Here is an 18,009-nt window from a genome sequence, read left to right on the forward strand (position 1 = left end):
AGTGTGGCATTAAACACCTCAAGAAGAGGATACTTGATTACAGGCTGAAACAAGAAGGCAGAGCTGACCTCAATTGGGAAGGAACATGCAAATTATTCACCGCTCTGCACGTGTCTGTGAATGGCCACTGAAAAGGCTGCGAGAATTGATTTCAGGGTGATGAATACATTTTTAGTGAGTAGGTAAACTCATAAATGCAGTATCTGTGAATAATGAGGACCCGCGGTGTATATCGTGCTTAGAGAGAGAGTAACCTCGTGCCAGAGGCTCTGAGAAGCAGAGTACGGTGTTTACAATTTTCTCTAAGGGGTAAAGAGTGGATGGAACTGCCTTCAGGGCCCATGTTATTGGAGAGAAGCAGAGAGTAAAGGAGGCAGTGGTCATCCAGGGGGAGGGGGATTTGGTGGACGGTGGAGTTGAGAGGGAGGGTGAGCGGGGGTACAGAGTATGGGTCCCTCTCCCTTCTTCCCCTCACAGCCCGGCAGGGCCTTGAACACTCCTTCCCTGAACACCTTGCAGGGTGAAGCCTCTCCTGTTCTCACCTGACTTGGTTTCTGCTGAGCATGAAACACAGAGCGACTTTCCTCCCAGGTCGTCACCCAGGTGCTGGGGGAGCACTCTATGTCTTAAGTGTTCCCCTGGGTTCCGTTTGCTCATTTGCTCGTTTTCTAGTCCTTTCTCTCCATGACTGTGTCAGCTGACTATCTACTCCCACTTAAAGAAGCAGACAGTGCTGGGAAATCTCACTGGGAGAGTCAGCGCGAAAGAAGAGATGGAGTCCAGGTCGCTGGGAGCTGAGGACAGCAGCGGTCCTGGTCGAGCCAGGATGTGCAAGATGTGAGGGTGTGCAAGACGCCGGGGTGTGTAAGATGCAGGGGTGTGCAAGACGCCGGGGTGTGCAAGATGCCAGGGTGTGCAAGACGCCAGGGTGTGCAAGATGCTGCTGGAGACAGTGCATTGGGAGCTGTCACTTTGACCCCTCAGAATACACAGGTCAGCTCAACCCTGCACCTCATCACTCCAGGCTACTCTTAGTAGAACAACAAACCCTGGGCAAGGGGGAGTGTTAGGATACCCATGTCTGGGCTTACTAAACTGTGATCATGGCAACGCCCTTTATCTATCAGAACTTAGAAGCCAGAACCAGACTGCCTGGGGTTGAACCCCAACTCTGCCTCCTACTCCTGGTGTCTCAGTTTCCCCATCTGTCAAGTGGGGATACTGAAAGGATTAATATCTTCCTCATAGGGTGGTTATGAGGATAGTAATTTATAGATAGTAATGACTAATTTATAAAGCACTTAGAACAATGCCTGCACAGAGTAAACTCTGTAGAGAATTAGCTTTTACTATCACTCTGGCTATTATTATTACTACTATTCTTAATCTCTCAAGTATGTAATGGGGTGGAATCATCTCAGAAGACTTTCTTTCCCTTCCTGTTCTGATCCTAGGGGTGGGGTGCTTCCTCACTGGGTGGCCTTGGGCAAGACCCTTTTCCTCTCTGGGGCCCCAGGTTCTTATCTTCTAAGTGAGGTGCTGGGACTCAAGCCCTGAAAGTCTGAATTTACAAAATAAGGAGAAGGCGTCTCCCAGGCTGGGGTTTGTTTGTTATCTTGCCCTCTCTTGGGGATGCCAGAAGCCCATTTTGCTTACTTTAAGAATTTGCCCAGAATTTAATTTTTCTCCCCTTTTGGTCTATTATGAGCAACTGCTTATCTCATCTTAGTTGAGATAAGCAGTTAAGTCATCAGATGAACAGTTTATATTAGCAGTGGGTTTTTAAAGCTCCCATTCCCTGAGTGTTGACCCAGCATCTTCCCAAGCCTGGGCTGATTGATTCTATCATCATTACAACTGCAGGAGGGAAATTATTGTCCCCATATTAGACATGAGGAAATCTAGGCACAGAGAGATTATGCAGCTTAGTGAACAACACACAACTGGTAAATGGTAAATCCAGATTAAAATCAGAATCCCTGCTTTCTACAAATGCTACCCCATAGGCAGTTGGCCACGAACTCAAGTTCTATGATGATAACAGATACACCATCCCATTCAATAGGCTGCTCATAGTATTGATCAAAACCACAGATTCTCATCATTGGAAGATACTGTAGCAGTCATCTTCAGGGTGTGTTAAACTTTGGAAGGATCATGGCCCCTGTGAAAAGGTGAAAGAAGCTATGGACCCTTTCCGTTGCAAAAAAAGTTCACATATCCACATAAAAACATAAACAGAAGTGTCTCAATTTCACCAAGTTCAAACATCTCAGGCAGAAAATCTCAAATAATGCTTAAACTCTCTTGAAACTCTCTAGTACATATTTATTTTTGCTCCAGTTCTGCATTGATGAGAACTTTCTACACAAAGCAGCTGTTCATTCCATTAATGTTCACCTCTGATTGTTAGAAAGTTGCTCTTTCAACACAACTGACATGCCTTTCTCCCGGACCTTGGTCCCATTTTTGGCTCCTACCTGTTACTAATACACAGAAATATCCAGCCGACCTTCCCAGGACAATTCTCCATGTTTCTGAGGATGCCAGCCACACTGTCTCTAGCCCTCCCAGGCTGGAAGGCTCTGCCCTCCACTACTCAGCTCATTTTCTCCTGAACACATTCATTTATCAATGATTCAAACATCCAGAGCCTGTTTACAGTCCAGAACGTAATACAATGTTCTAGCCATGCAGGGACCAGTGCAGTGCAGGATTCTCACTTTACTTTGGAAATCAGATCTTCATTAATATGCCCTAATAAAGGTAAAAAAACACCTTATTTTATCTTGAAATATAACACACACAGAAAGACTTGCCTGGTAGAAAGTGACAGTTCAGTGAGCTACCAATCACAGAGCAAACATCCACATAAGCACCGCCCACGTCAACAACTAGGCTTGAACCACTCCGGCTGTACCCCATGACCACGCCTCCCTCCTCCACAAAGGCAACTTCTATTATTTAATGGGCTTCCCTCATTTCTCAGTGGATGAAGAATCTGCCTGCAATGCAGGAAACTCGGGTTCGATTCCTGGGTTGGGAAGATCCCCTGGAGAAGGAAATGGCAATCCACTCCGGTATTTTTGCCTGGAGAATCCCCATGGACAGAGGAACCTGGCAGGCTACATGGGGTCACAAGAGTTGGACATGACCGAGTGACTTTCACTTTACTTCACTTCATTCTTTAAGGTAGTAATCTTCTTGCTTTCGTAAGTTTTATAATCTTATACGTATGCCACATAGCACTATAGATTAGTTTCCCTGGCTTTGAATTTTATATACATGGAATCATATACATTGGCATCCTTTTAAATCTGACAATTCATTCATTGGTGTGTTTGTGAGATTCAGGCATGTTGTTGTATATTTAGTTGTAATTTATTCATTTTCATTTCTGGAAAATTCCCATTTGCCTGAATTTGCTGCAATTTATTTATCTACTAATATTTTATTCTTAATGGACACATGGACTGTGTCCAGATTTTGGTAACTATGAACAAGCGTCTATAAACACTGGAGTACTCACACACATGCATTCAGGTTGGGTATAGTTAAAAAATGGGCTTCCCTGTTGGCTCAGAGGTTAAAGCATCTGCCTGCAATGTGGCAGACCTGGGTTCGATCCCTGGGTTGGGAAGATCCCCTGGAGAAGGCAATGGCAACCCACTCTAGTATTCTTGCCTGGAAAATCCCATGGACAGAGGAGCCTGGTGGGCTACAGTCCACAGGGTAGCAAAGAGTCGGACACGACTGAGCAACTTCACTTTACCTAAAAAAAGCAACTCTTTGTAATTTCAGATCAGCAGATAATAGCAACACATATTCCAAAGTAGTTATATCAGTTGACACTTTGAATAGACAGTTGGTGGGAATTTGTTGTATGATGCAGGGAATCCAAAGCCGGTGCTCTGTGATAGCCTAGAGGGGTGGGATGAGGAGGGGCGTGGGAGGGCGGTCCAAGAGGGAGAGGACACACATATACCTGTGGCTGACTCATGTTTATGTATGGCAGAAACCATCACAATATTGTAAAGTAATTAACCTCTAATGAAAAATAAAATCAAACAAACTGACAATTTCACTAGCTCTGTGGGTATGTTCCAAATGTTCCAAGCTCTTGCCAACACTTAGAATTACTAATCTTTTTAACTTGAGCTAGTCTTGTGGTTTTATAGTGGCATCTCATTGTGGTTTTCATTTGCATTTCCCTAGTGGTGAACAAAGTTGAGCCCATTTTCACCTATTTATTAGGTGTTTATGGATTAGAGCTTTTGGCAACTCCTTAACAATTTGATTCATATTGAACCTGTAGCCAAATGAAATGGTTTCTGACAGAGGATGCTGTTTAGTCATAACTCCCTTATTGATTTCAGCTGGATTTGGGGTTCTGAAAGCAGGCCCAAATATTCTTAGTAATAATGACAGCTAATACTTATCGAGTGTCTACTGCATTCCAAGCACTGAGCTATGTTTGACATACATAGTGTCTCTTAATCCTCACAACCAACTTATTAGGTTGATACTATTATTATCCTCTTTTTACATGAGATAATACTAGGGTAGTAACTTAACCTAAGATCTCATAACTAACAAGTAGATCAAATCACCACCTTTAGTTACTATAACAAACTCCCAAAGATGGAAACACATGACTACAATTAAAAAAAAAACCTTTACAATGATTAAAAGCTGAATAATAAAATGGACATGTAGCTGTCAAATGGAGAAAAATCATTGCAAAGTATGACACAGGGTGAATGGTCATAATGTGCAAAGAGTTTTTACAAGTTAATGAAAGGACACGCATCTCAAAAACTGGTCAAACGTTTCATTGGTCCTATAAATCTGGAAAATTCTGCACAAGTTTTTATGTTCTTCTACCCTCAGGAGGTATATGAGCAAACTTAATGAGTCTGAGAAGTTTTGCACTAGAAATTTACTTTAACATGGAATTTTCATATTTAACAAAATAGCCTTTAGCATCCTGATGAATTACAATCCTTTGGAACAGACTGGTGAACTCTGTAGTAACCACTGTGCTGTGCTTAGTTCTTCAGTCCTGTCCAACTCTTTGTGACCCTATGGACTGCTGCCTGCCAGGCTCCTCTGTCCACGGGGCTTCTCCAGGCAAGAATACTGGAGTGGGTTGCCATGCTCTCCTCCAGGGATCTTCCCAACCCAGGGGTTGAATCCAGGTCTCCCGCATTACAGGTGGATTCTTTACCGTCTGAGCCACCAGGGAAGCCCATAATAACCATTACTTCCTTTGATTTCTAACCTGGTAAAACTTTCAACAAAGGAAACAATATTAGTTTTGTCCTGGGTTTTTCAACTTTGATGCTATTGACATCTTGGACTGGATAATTCTCTGTTGTGTGTCGGAGGGCAGTCTTAGGCATTTCAGGGTGTTCAGCAGCATCCTTGGTTTCTGCAGGGTAGATGCCAGGTGTCACTAACATCCCCCCACCCCCAGTTGTGACAAACAAAACTGCCTCCAGATGTAACCAAATGCTCCCTGGGGGAAGACTACCCTCCCCCCCCCCCCTTAAGAACCATTGATCTGGCCGTTCTGGTTTCTTGAGAACTCCTGTTGTGCCTCCGGATTACCTCCTAACTGTCTAAGTGCTCCCCAAGCTGCACAGCACTTCACTCTATTTTGATCTCTCTGCCCTGTGGCATCCACTATTCTTTGTTTTAGTATAAGAGAGTCCATCTCTTGACTTGGAGTCTCTCTTGTTTGTTAGAATTCCTTAGATCTCCAGGCACACGAAACCCTGTGGTTTCCTTGATGTGGAACCTCTTTTCATCCTTCCACCCTGCAAGTGGAATTAAGCTCCTTCCTTCAATCATCTCTACACACCCTGCACAGCCTTCCATCAGATCCCCAGCATGTGTTATACTTATTTATCTAAGCAATTGTCTCAGTTTTTTGAGAGCAAGGACTGGGTCCTATTCATCCTCTTATTGTCAGCATGGAGTAGGCACCGATCAATACAAACAAAGGGGAAAAACAGACTTGAGGAGGGTCAGGAACTTCAATCATGGGATCCTGGGTGAATTTCCAGGAAGACTGAGTTAATTCAACAGCCTCTTCACCAGTTTCTTCCTGGAAATGTTCTCCTTGCTTCTCTCCAGGCAGACAATCTTTCTTCTGGAGAGAAGGTGAAAGTCCTGTAAAAGGTACTGTCCTGTTTTTCTCCTGTTCAGCCATGAATATGACATCATCTTCTCAGTTGGCATGTCCAGACCGTTTCTGATACTTTTCTTATTCCAAACAGAAGGAGAAAAGCCCCTTTCCCTTGATCTCAGCATTTTTTGCAAACCTCAGTTTATTCCAGCCAGTGACACTTTTCATCCTTGGAGATGAGCCCTCCTTTCCATGTTCTGGGAGTTCCTCTGGGGCCTGCGTCTCTGGGAGGCATCCCCTCCTCCGACATTGCGTCAGTCTCTTTAAGTATTTCCTTCTTTTTATTTCCTGTCTGGGATTATTTTAAGCTTTAGAAACAGAATTTAATTCTTGGGAAACTTCTAGCTTTATCAAAACTGTCCAAGATGGTGGCAGGGGGGCAAGAAGAAAAGGACATTTTTGAGAAACATTAATAAAGGGTAAGTGACAGGACATGATGACCATGTGTACACAGAAGAGGGGAGGTGATTCCCAGATTTCTGTTTGAAGACAATGGAGGGACTGGGGATTCCTGTTGTAAAGACAGTCCCAGGAAGAGGAGGAGGATGAAGACAAGGAAGGAGAGTGGGCTCTCTGAAAAGAAAATGGGTGTGGTCTGGGATTTTGAGAGTCTGAGGTTTCCCGGGCGGACCAGTGGAGATGCAGAGGACGTAACTAGATAGAAGAGCCCGAGACGCTGCACAGCAAGGGTGACTGGAGGGCTGCTGGCGTGTAGACGGGAGCTGCAGTGGAAACCGCAGACGAGAACTCAGACAGTGTGTGCTGATGGAACAGATGAGGCTAAAGATGGGGCAGGAAGGAAATCTCTTGAAGGAGACGGTGAAGGAATGGTCAGAGAGAGAGCCAGAGATCCAGGAGAGGGGCATGGATCTCAGGACAGAAAGGAGGGCCAGCAGCTTCAAATGATGTAGACAGGTCAGTTCACATATGAACAGAGATATGATCACTGAATTAGCAGCAGAGGGTCATTGAGGACCACGGGGAGGGCAGCCTTAGGAGGGCAGAGAGCTGTAGTCAGATGACAGGGGAGGGAGGAGAGGTAGGGAGAACAGGCAGTGGGGAACAGACTCAGGGTGAAGAGGGAGTCAGTCAACCACCCAGCAACCTGAGGGGCCAGGGTGCAGCTGGGGCCACTGTGGGCAGTGGGAACAGTAGGGAGCAAACAGGTAAAAAGCTCTGCCCTCACAATGTGTACTTTTTAGGGAGAGGAAGTAGGGAGGGAGGACTTTAAAAAAATTTTACTTTTTTCTTCCAGTTTTACTGCGACATAATTGATAAGGATTCATTTTAAAGATGTTTGTAAGAAGTATCATCATTTGCCAGATGAGGAGGCCAAAAGAAGTTAGATGGCAACTTGCTCCAGTTAACATCAAAGTCAGAGCTGAGGTCATGCCCTGACCTGTCCGACCCTTTCCATCCTTTGCTGCTTGAAGGGGATGGAGTTTAGGTGGGAAGAGGTTACACAGAAGGCATACGGCATGGGAAGAACGGGAAGAACAGAGGTGCAGGGTGCAGGGTTATTCATGGTTGGACTGTGCCTACACAAAGCAAGGTTTCTACCGGCCCCTGCTGGCGCACAGCTGTGCTGGGCCTCGCATGTGGCCTCAGGTTCCTCCACTGGGGACCGCAGGCACTGAAATCTACCTGTTCTCACACGGTCCTGTTTGAGCCAGAAGCTTGAGAGGTAGCCTGTTGTTCCCCTCCACCCCAACTTCCCCATCCCCATCCCCCTTATTTAGGAGTAAATCTCTAGAAGCGCAGGCACTGATCAATATTCCTCCATGAGATTTATAGAGGCACCAGAAAGAGACAGGGTCTTTCTTCCTCTGGGATGGTGAGCTTAGGGACCAGAGCGGGCCATCCACAGCTGTCTAACTCAACCAAGCGAAGAAAACACCAGGCAGAGATTAACAGGGCCAATAGGTCTAGTATCATTTGAGCTCCTGGATCCAGCTCTGCCTGAATCTATCAGGAACTATCCGAGACTTTCTGACGCTTGAATCAACGAATTGTCTTTTGCACTCTAACGTGAGCTGTGTTTCTATACTTGCAACTGCAAAAATCTGACCAGTACAGTGTCACAATATGTTGTAACCGAGCAGGACCCTCTTGGGCCTTCCTGGGACAGACCCCTCCCCCTCATCTTCTGCTGTAGCTCCTCTCTGAAGTATTTAGATAACAGTATCCGATGCACACTTCCTGAGTTGTTTTTGCAGATGCTAAAACCATCACTGAATGGAAGAAATTAAAACTACTTGATGATCATGAGTCTCCAGACCTACTGGTGCCTAAGGATTGATCATATTAACCACTCTATGACTTCACCATCAACCAATCAGAGAATTGTGCAAACTGATCACATACCCTGAGACCCCCTCCCTCACCTGGCCTTTAAGAATGCTCAGCTGAAACCCTTTAGGAAGTTCAAGGTTTTAAAGCAGGAGCCCCCAGTCCTCCTTGACAATAAATGCTGTGCTCTCTTTGACCACAACCTGGTGTCAGGAGACTGGCTTTATAGCATGTGGGCGAGTGGACCCAAGTTTGGTTCTGTAACAGTGTCAGCTGTGACTGTGGAGGATATGTTTTTGACTTTTGTGGAAACTGACTGACTCCAGGGGCTTCTCCATGGAGCCATATGCATTCACCACCTTCTAGGTTCTAACTCTGCAGGTGATAAAGCGATGAGTAAGACACGTGCTTACACGCAGCTGTGGAGATGATAAGAACCATCTACAAGGTGCTGTACATACATTTCTCTGAATCTACAATCACGGGAACTGATTAGCCAGGGAGGGTTTGGCAAGTATGGACCGAGCTGGAGAGGTGATCCATGAGAGTGCAGAGGAAGGTGTGTTATGGGGGGAGGGAGGGAATGTGGGGTTCCTCTAACTCTCTGTTCTGGGAGGCTAGGCTAAGGTGGGGGTGTTGGGGGATACAGAGAGAGGGGAGCAGGTGGTCCGGGGGAGCCGCGTGAGTATTAACGTAAGTGGAAGGAAGAGCTGCTTCTCATACCTTTCCCATTCCGGCGTGGGCATGTCCCAGCTTAACCACCACGGGGAAGTGAGGGGCTGTGAGCTGAAAGAGACAAGAGAAAACCACTCATTAGCATCCCAGAGCATCACCGCCGACACTCTGGTCACTAGTGCCACCTGGGAAGCCCTTATATATGCATATATACAGTTCTGACTGATTTCACAATGTTGTACGACAGAAACCAATACAACATTGTAAAGCAATTACCTTCCAATGAAGAAAAATAATAGTGGTCACATCAAGATGAGAACAAGCATTTATGGGCTGCACTGCATGGGTGCTGTGTTGAGCTACTGTCCTGGAGTCCCACCTTTAAAGACTGATGGGGCAGCAGCCTGGCCTGGTTAGTTCCCTGTCATAACCCCAGCAACCAGAACATGGCCTGACCCAGGGAAGGGGCTGACACATAATCTGTGGTACAGTCTGGGTCTGGGTAAGACTTGTAAGGCATGCATGTCTCTCCCTGTGATACAGAGGAAGAGAGGGGCTCAGATGGTCAGATGCTTGTCTTGGCCATGCTTACTCAGCTAGGAAGTGAGGGGACAGGGACTGAACCTACGCATCTCCTGCTCATGCTGTCTGTATGTTGTTTGAAATAGGCTTGTTCGGTGTCTAGAAGTATACTTGGAGTTGCTTAAGGGCAGAGGTTATCCCTCCTCATTATTTAGTAACAATTTCACAACTTGGTCAACTCCAGAAGAGGTAATCATGTCCCACCCTCTGTGCCGTACAGGTTTCTATTCTGGTGCCTGTCCCTCAACCCTGGGCTGTCCCCTGACACCCTGGATGCTCTGGGAGGAGGAACCAGGTCTTCCCTTGTGGTGCCCAGCACCTGGTCTGACACACAGGAACGACTGTAACTGCCACAGAGGGTCTGTTGTGGGACCCAAAGCCATGGCCCGGACCCAATTTCATTTTCCCCCACCAAGGTCACGTGAGGCAAGCAGGAAAGGTATTCTTGTAACACTTCACAAAAAGTCGAGACTCAGGCAGCTGCTGGGAAGGGGTGGAGCTGGGACATGGGTCTGTTAGACTCCAAGCTCGATGTGACTTGTTTGCTCTAAGACCTAAGCAAGGGCTTCCTGTAGTAGAGGCTGAATAAGAAATTTCTTCCTCATTTCAGGCTAAAATGTATAATATCCTAGTGTCTAGAGTTAACAAATGCAGATTTTAGAAAAGGCAATATTTGTTTTTGATTCCAAAAGCAATGTGTACTCACTATAAAATTTTGTAAACTATAAAAAAGTACTATGTCATTATGTACAAAGAGCACAATAAAAATCACCCTTGAAATTTAATGGTTTTGGTGTATTATCGGTTTCCCTTTTTCTTTTTTTAATCTAAATTTTTATTTTGATTTATTCTGTTCTTACAAAGTTGGGAGTATAATGCATACCCAATTCTGCTTATTGCTCTTTCCACTTCATGTTATAAGTGGTAAGCATGTTCCTGGTGGTAATATTTGTCAGTGTAAGAGTTATTATGGAATATTTCACATGAAAAAAGACTTTAAAAGCAATACTGTGAATATCACTTAGCTTTAGCAATAAACAATTGTCCATACAGTTGAAGCCCCTGATGTCCTTTCTCATCACATTTCCTTCCCTCCTATCTCATCACATTTCCTTCCTTCCTATCTCAGATGTAACCGTCATATAAATTATGTGTTTATTATTCCCTTGTGTTTATTCATATTTAACTACTACAAAGGATTCCCAATAATAGACATTACACATTTAAAAACCTTATGTAAGTAGCATCAAAAGAATCTACTCTTATGAATTTTGGGGGTACATTGTGTTCGTGAGATTCATGTATGTTGATACATATAGCTCAGATTCCCGTTTAACTGCTGCCAAGTATTCCATTTGATGAGCACATTACCATTTGCCCATTTCCTGCTAATGAACACTTAGGTGACTTCTATTTTTCCAATTATAAACAATACTAGTAAGGGAGCTTCACCAAGACACAGGCACAGGTATGGAATTGCTGTGGTGGGGCAGTGCTTGCCTCAGCTTTGCTGCTGCTGCTGCTAAGTCGCTTCAGTCATGTCCGACTCTGTGTGACCCCATAGACGGCAGCCCACCAGGCTCCCTCGTCCCTGGGATTCTCCAGGAAAGAACACTGGAGTGGGTTGCCATTTCCTTCTCCAATGCATGAAAGTGAAAAGTGAAAGTGAAGTTGCTCAGTCGTGGCTGACCCTCAGCGATCCCATGGACTGCAGCCTTCCAGGCTCCTCCATCCATGGGATTTTCCAGGCAAGAGTACTGGAGTGGGGTGCCATTGCCTTCTCTGTCAGATTTGCTAGATGTAGCCAAATTGCTCTGCAAAGTGGATGTACCCACCTATGCTCTCATAGGCAGGAAAAGAGATCCCGACACTTGAGGCTGAAAGACTGAAATTTTACCAACTCAAGGGGCATACAGTGAAATGCATGGGTGCATTTTCACCAAGTGCTCTTGTTCCCCAGCAAAATCGTCACCCCCAGCCATTCACTCACATACCCTAGACACCCTCTGCAGTCCGCAAACTGCCCAGATCACTACTGGGGCTTCATCTCCATCTTATTTTAGGGTGGAACTTGAGGTGAGGGGCAACGTTGCGCTCTCTCTTCCTCTCCATCCCTCTCAAATTGATTGTTTCCCTGCATGCCGGCAGGTACTGGAAAGAACTGTGCTCAGATTTAACCTTCCCTTCTGTTTAATCTTAGATTAGATATTTAACTTCTCTGAACCCTAGTGCTCTAATCTGCAAAATGAACACAATAATGTGCTCTAATCTGCAAAATGGGTAAAAAATTTGCTCTCATCTGCAAAATTACAAATAAAGCACAAGCTGGAATTAAGATTTCCAGGAGAAATAGCAATAACCTCAGATATGCAGGTGACACCACCCTTATGGCAGAAAGAAAAGAAGAGCTAAAGAGCCTTTAGTGAAAGACGAGAGTGAAAAAGTTGGCTTAAAACTCAACATTCAGAAAATGAAGATCATGGCATCTGGTCCCATGACTTCATGGCAAACAGATGGGGAAACAGTAGAAACAAAGACAGACTTTATTTTTGGGAGCTCCAAAATTACTACAAATGGTGACTGCAGCCATGAAATTAAAAGATGTGTTTATCACAGCACTGTTTATAATAACCAGGATATGGAGGCAACCTAGATGTCCATCAGCAGATGAATGGATAAGAAAGCTGTGGTACATATACACAATGGAATATTACTCAGATATTAAAAAGAATACATTTGAATCAGTTCTAATGAGGTGGATGAAACTGGGGCCTATTACACAGAGTGAAGTAAGCCAGAAAGAAAAACACCAATATAGTATACTAACATGTATATATGGAATTTAGAAAGATGGTAACGATAACCCTATATGTGAGACAGCAAAAGAGACACAGATGTATAGAACAGTCTTTTGGACTCTGTGGGAGAAGGCGAGGGTGGGACACCCATGGCTGATTCATGTCAGTGTATAGCAAAACCACTACAATATTGTAAAGTAATTAGCCTTCAATTAAAATAAATAAATAAAAAGACGCTTGCTCCTTGGAAGAAAAGTTATGACCAACCTAGACAGCATATTAAAAAGCAGAGACATTACTTTACCAACAAAGGTCCATTTAGTCAAAGCTATGGTTTTTCCAGTAGTCCTGTATGGATGTGAGAGTTGGACTATAAAGAATGCTGAGCACCAAAGAACTGATGCTTTTGAACTGAGGTGTTGGAGAAGACTCTTGAGAGTCCCTTGGACTGCAAGGAGATCCAACCAGTCCATCCTAAAGGAAACCAGTCCTGAATATTCATTGAAAGGACTGATGCTTAAGCTGAAACTCCAATACTTTGGCCACCTGATGCGAAGAACTGACTCACTTGAAAAGACCCTGTTGCTGGGAAAGATTGAAGGCAGGAGGAGAAGGGGACAACAGAGGATAAGATGGTTGAATGGCATCACTGACTCAATGGACATGAGTTTCAGTAAATTCCGGGAGTTGGCAATGGACAGGGAGGCCTGGCATGCTGCAGTCCATGGAGTCACAAAGAGTTGGACACAACTGAGAGACTGAACTGAACTGACTGAACTGAATCTGCAAAATGGGGACAATAATGCCCAACTCACAGGTTAGTTGGGGGAAGAAGAAATGACATAAAGAATGTAAAACTGGCACCACATAGAGGTTCAAAATCAAAGTGTGAAGTAGAGTTGAAGGGAGGAAGGAGATGACTCTGGTTTTGTGGGGCAAAGAGAGAGATAAAGAGGGAGGCTGGATGATGGAAGAAAGAGACCAGAGGCTCCAACCTGGCAGTATCTGGTTAAGAGCAGGGGAGGGAGTGAAGTGAAGCCCAATGAAGGAAAATCAGGAGACTACACCACAGGGAGTCATCAGAGATGATTAACTTAGGAATCATCTTGCCTATTCCCTATATTAACATGTTAAGGCAGGTAGAGTTTCTAGGAATACTCCCCAAGGTGTCCCACTCTAATCTCTGGAGTCCGTGAATGTGATGAGATTGTCATACAATGATTGGTCTGTTATATGCACAGCTGACCTTAAAACAGGGAGATTATCTTAATTAAGTCACACGAGCTCTTAAAAGCAGAGAACTTTCTCAGACTGGTGGCAGAAGAGGAAGGAGGTGAGATTCGAAGCATGAGAAAGACTTAATATATCATTCCTATGCCAGGAGATGAAGGCAGCCCCTGGCTGAAAGCCAGCAGGGAACTGGGGACCTCAGACCCATAGCTGCAAAGAACTGAATTATGTGGGAAAAAAGAATGAGCTTGGGGGAGAAACTTGAGCTCTGGAGAATGTGGCATGCCAGCATCTTGATTTCAGTTGGATGAGACCCTAAGCAGAGAACCTTGGCATGCCATTCTACCCGATGTACGTAACTGTGAGCTAATAAAGAGGTATTCTTTTAAGCTGCTAAATTGTTAGAGAAGTAATAGGAAACTAATACATGTGTCCTCCTAGATACTGAAGACCAGAGTGAAGTGATTGTTTTCACAACATATAATAACAGAACCAGTCAAGCTCATGTGTTTTGAGTCTTAATCAAGTCCTCTCTCTACCAAGGCACACTTTCCTGGGGACCATATGCATCTCTGAGGTGCAATAAATACTCTTCCCTAAACATAAGGATGAATAAAACAGTATAAGATCAAATCAATTCAGTGTGCACTAATTGAAATAAGAACTATTACATGGCTGGCTCTCTGTTTTATGTTGTGTAGGACACACAGAAGATTGAGACAGGGTTTCCCAGAGAGATGAACGATGCAATAAAAGAGCAGACCCAGCAGTACAGTGGGTGAGTCTGAGTGGGTGGTGTCATGAGCAAGTCCCATAGAAAAGGAAGACTCAGAGAAGGATTCTGAAGGATGAATAGCTTTGTGGGTGGGTGGAGGGAAGGCTTAGCATCCCTCAAGAGCTGAATAGCTCAGAGTGCTATGGTCTTCCCATGAAGGGTGTTTAGATTCTTCATGAGCTTTAATGAATGAAGACTCAAAGGAAGGGAGGATTTATCTTATGAAACTTAATATGAGTTTATCATCAATAAAGTGATTTTGGACATAATTTCTAAGTGGAATTAAATATTTAAACGGAGTGCCCTTCTCCAACACTCTTAAATGAGACTAGAGGAACATATTAATGGTCAAAAATAGTGGGAGTAGAAATTGACACAGAAAGTCAATCAAGGGAAATCTGAGAATTTACAGTAGGATATTTCAAAAAAAGTATTTTGAAAATGTGTTTAAAACAATGAACTTTCCTGATACTAGGAGAAATTTTCCTTTGCCATTTTTTACTTTGATTGAGAAAAGCATTCTTTTCAGAACCAGCTTGCAAGTCTCTGAGCTGGTGATCTGAGAAGGAAGAGGCAATTTGGGGCCCGATTGCTAGGGGCCTTCAAATCTGAAGGGAAGAATTTAGGTTGCTTGGATGGGCTGGAGAAATAGCTCAGTTCTGGGACAGGAGCATGACCTGTCAGCTGAGAGCAGGTTAAATTGTATTGGGAGAGGCTGAAGGGCCAGGGTTCAACAGTATGTGAACTGCGAACTTCTGGATGTTCAAGCTGGATTTAGAAAAGGCAAAGGAATCAAAGATCAAATTGCCAATATCTGCTGGATCATCGAAAAAGCAAGAGAATAGCAGAAAAGCATCTACTTCTGCTTTATTGATTATGCCAAATCCTTTGACTGTGTATATCACAACAAATTGTGGAAAATTCTTCAAGAAATGGGAATACCAGACCACCTTGCTTGCCTCCTGAGAAACCTGTATGCAGATCAAGAAGAAACAGTTAAAAACGAACATGGAACAACAGACTGGTTCCAAGTTGGGAATGGAGTACGTCAAGGCTGTATATTGTCACCCTGCTTATTTAACTTACATGCAGAGTACATCATGTGAAATACCAGGCTGGATGCAGCACAAGCTGGAATCAAGATTGGCGGGAGAAATATCAATAACCTCAGATATGCAGATGACACCACCCTTATGGCAGAAAGTGAAGAGGAACTAAAGAGCCTCTTGATGAAAATGAAAGCGGAGAGTAAAAATGCTGGCTTAAAACTCAACATTCAGAAAACGAAGATCATGGCATCCAGTCCCATCACTTCATGGCAAATAGATGGGAAAACAATGGAAACAGTGAAAGACTATTTTTCTGGGCTCCAAAATCACTGCAGATGGGGACTGCAGTCACAAACGTAAAAGATGCTTGCTCCATGGAAGAAAAGCTCTGATAACCTAGACAGCTTATTAAAAAGCACACACATAACTTTGGTGACAAAGATCTGTCTAGTCAAAGCTATAGTTTTTCTAGTAGTCATGTACGAATGTGAGAGTTGGACTATAAAGAAATCTGAGCAGTGAAGAATTGATGTCTTTGAACTGTGGTGTTGGAGAAGACTCTTGAGAGTCCCTTGGACTGCTAGGAGATCAAACCAGTCAATCCTAAAGGAAATCAGTCCTGAATATTCATTAGAAGGACAGATGCTAAAGCTGAAAACTCCCAATACTTTGGCCACCTGATGTGAAGAACTGACTCAACAGAAAAGACCCTGATTCTGGGAAAGACTGAAGGCAGGAGGAGAAGGAGATGCAAGAGGATGAGATGGCTGGATGGCATCACCGACTTGATGGATATGAGTCTGAGTAAACTCCGGGAGTTGGTGATGAACAGGGAAGCCTGGCGCATGCTGCAGTCCATAGGGTCAAGAAAAGTTGGACAGGACTGAGGGACTGAACTGAACTGAAGGACCAGAGAGCAATTTGGAATTGGTTACGACCGACTTGAAGGGCTACTGGTTGGGCTTGAAGTAGGATGGTGGTGATGGAGAGAGTGGGGACACTCCCAAAAAGTTTTTTAAATGACACTTAAAAAAATGGAAATATCATCTTCAAATGACCATAGAAATTCAAGACTAGGATTGTCTACAACTTTATCCTCTAATCAAATCAGTGTTTGCTTTGGTCCACCCTACTTTATAGTCCTCATTTATATGTTCAATTAAAAAAAGGGATATTCTGCAATATTAGAGAAATAATTTTATATTTATTCACTTACCATTAAACCATTAGTTTTTTCCCTATTTTTACCACAATATTTTTTTTTCCTTTATATCCCTCCCCTACTTTCCATCTGATCCTCTGCCAGGTGAGGATGAGATGGTTAGATAGCATTACTGACTCAATGGACATCAATCTGAACTCCAGGAGATAGTGAGGGACAGGGGAACCTGATGTGCTGTAGTCTATGCAGTTGCAAAGAGTTGGACATGACTTAGTGACTCAGCAACAACAACAACCCACTTTCCAGCCCAGGTGACTGATCTCATTGTCCTGGTGATTTCTGCCCAATACCTGTTATGCTCCATCTTTGCAAATATTTATACATATGTATGAATGAGATCAATTTTTTCCAAAATGGCTCTTTTCACTTCACAGCTCACCATTTGCACTCCCTTCCCCATGTCAGTAGCTACATTCCTAATACAATAGTTTTAATAGCTTCACAATATCCCACAGGGCACGTGGATTGCAATTCTTGGCCATTTTCCTATAATGGCCATTTGTGCCATTTTCTCTCTCTCTCTGCTGCTATGATCAATACCACTAAATATCTTTGTACACCTGAGCTTGTACGCTAGTGTCATAAATCCTAGTCAAGAGCTTCTCAAGGGGAGAATCAGCAGTATTTGGAGACATCCTGCTATGTAAAAGCTCGAGAAAGAACAAGGATGCTATCATACTGCACCCTGGATGGATCCCCCAACCATATGATCTCCCAGGTTAATGACAGCCACACTTATTGAGTGTCTCATAAGGGCCAGGGATGGTTCTGGAGACATCCTGCTACGTAAAAGCTCGAGAAAGAACAAGGATGCTAACATACTGCACCCTGGATGGATCCCCCAACCATATGCTCTCCCAGGTTAATGACAGCCACACTTATTGAGTGTCTCATAAGGGCCAGGGATGGTTCTAGGCACTCAGATTTGTTAGCATTCTGCCCTTTCCTGATGCGATAGATAAGAAATCGGGGGCAAGCCATCTGTCAAGGTCAGGCAGTTAGGAAACGATGGAGCTCCTCCACTGCCACCCAGGTCTTCTCCCCAAGCTTCCCCTTTCCCTTCCCAAGCCATTCAATTGGGTTTCAAAGGCCACTCTTATTTCCACTCATTTGTAACATGCCAGCCCCTCCCCAAACACAGACAGGTCATGAAGGACAAAAAACATCTTGTCGGCTATTTTCTCTCTTCCCTTCCCAAC

At 44.0% G+C, this 18,009-nt stretch overlaps 1 protein-coding gene across 3 annotated transcripts in view; it reads right to left on the minus strand.

Moving 5' to 3' along the window:
• The window catches only part of SYN3 (synapsin III), a 496,131-nt gene that overhangs the window by 56,346 nt on the left and 421,776 nt on the right, over window positions 1-18,009 (minus strand). For all 3 annotated transcript variants that reach the window (XM_086401179.1, XM_086401181.1, XM_086401180.1), the window contains one exon: window positions 9,203-9,265. In XM_086401179.1, the coding sequence (XP_086257305.1) occupies window positions 9,203-9,265 (63 nt within the window). The remainder of the gene's footprint in view (window positions 1-9,202; window positions 9,266-18,009) is intronic.

The sequence above is a fragment of the Bos grunniens genome, chromosome 5 (genome assembly GCF_055505025.1).
Source record: "Bos grunniens cultivar Pamir isolate PY7600 chromosome 5, Bosgru_T2T1.0, whole genome shotgun sequence".
NCBI classification, from domain to species: domain Eukaryota; kingdom Metazoa; phylum Chordata; class Mammalia; order Artiodactyla; family Bovidae; genus Bos; species Bos grunniens.